This window comes from Morone saxatilis, unplaced genomic scaffold (genome assembly GCF_004916995.1).
Source record: "Morone saxatilis isolate NCDOM2014 unplaced genomic scaffold, NCSU_SB_2.0 Contig20, whole genome shotgun sequence".
NCBI lineage: Eukaryota > Metazoa > Chordata > Actinopteri > Moronidae > Morone > Morone saxatilis.
In genome coordinates, this window is record NW_023339763.1 from 7,875,463 (window position 1) to 7,875,806 (window position 344).

A 344-nucleotide genomic window follows, 5' to 3' on the forward strand; every position below is an offset into this window, starting at 1 on the left:
TGTTCGGCTTGTGTAATAATACCCCAAACAATAAGATTGATTATTATAGACTGTTTTGAGTTGGAAAACTCTAGTTGTGCAAACTATTATAGCCATACTGAGTCCAGTGTTGCTCTTTCAGATTTGCCAGCAACTGGAGAAAGACTCATTCTTGCTGTCAAGCAGTTTAGACTGCAAGGGGTTCCTGAGCAATGAAGCATGCACCAGTCCAGGAAGCCAGTGGAGTGAATCTTCCTCAGGTAAATGTTGCTAATTGATGGTTCAGATGTCTCAAAATTAATCTGCAACATAATGTCTTAAGACACTCTCACACTCCATGTTGGTAATTTAAGTGTACAATCTAG

At 39.5% G+C, this 344-nt stretch overlaps 1 protein-coding gene across 1 annotated transcript in view; it reads left to right on the plus strand.

Annotated features, from left to right (window-relative positions):
- The window catches only part of irf1b (interferon regulatory factor 1b), a 4,494-nt gene that overhangs the window by 2,833 nt on the left and 1,317 nt on the right, over positions 1-344 (plus strand). Inside the window, 1 exon segment of the mRNA XM_035667056.1 lies at positions 93-239. Within this exon segment, the coding sequence (XP_035522949.1) occupies positions 93-239 (147 nt within the window).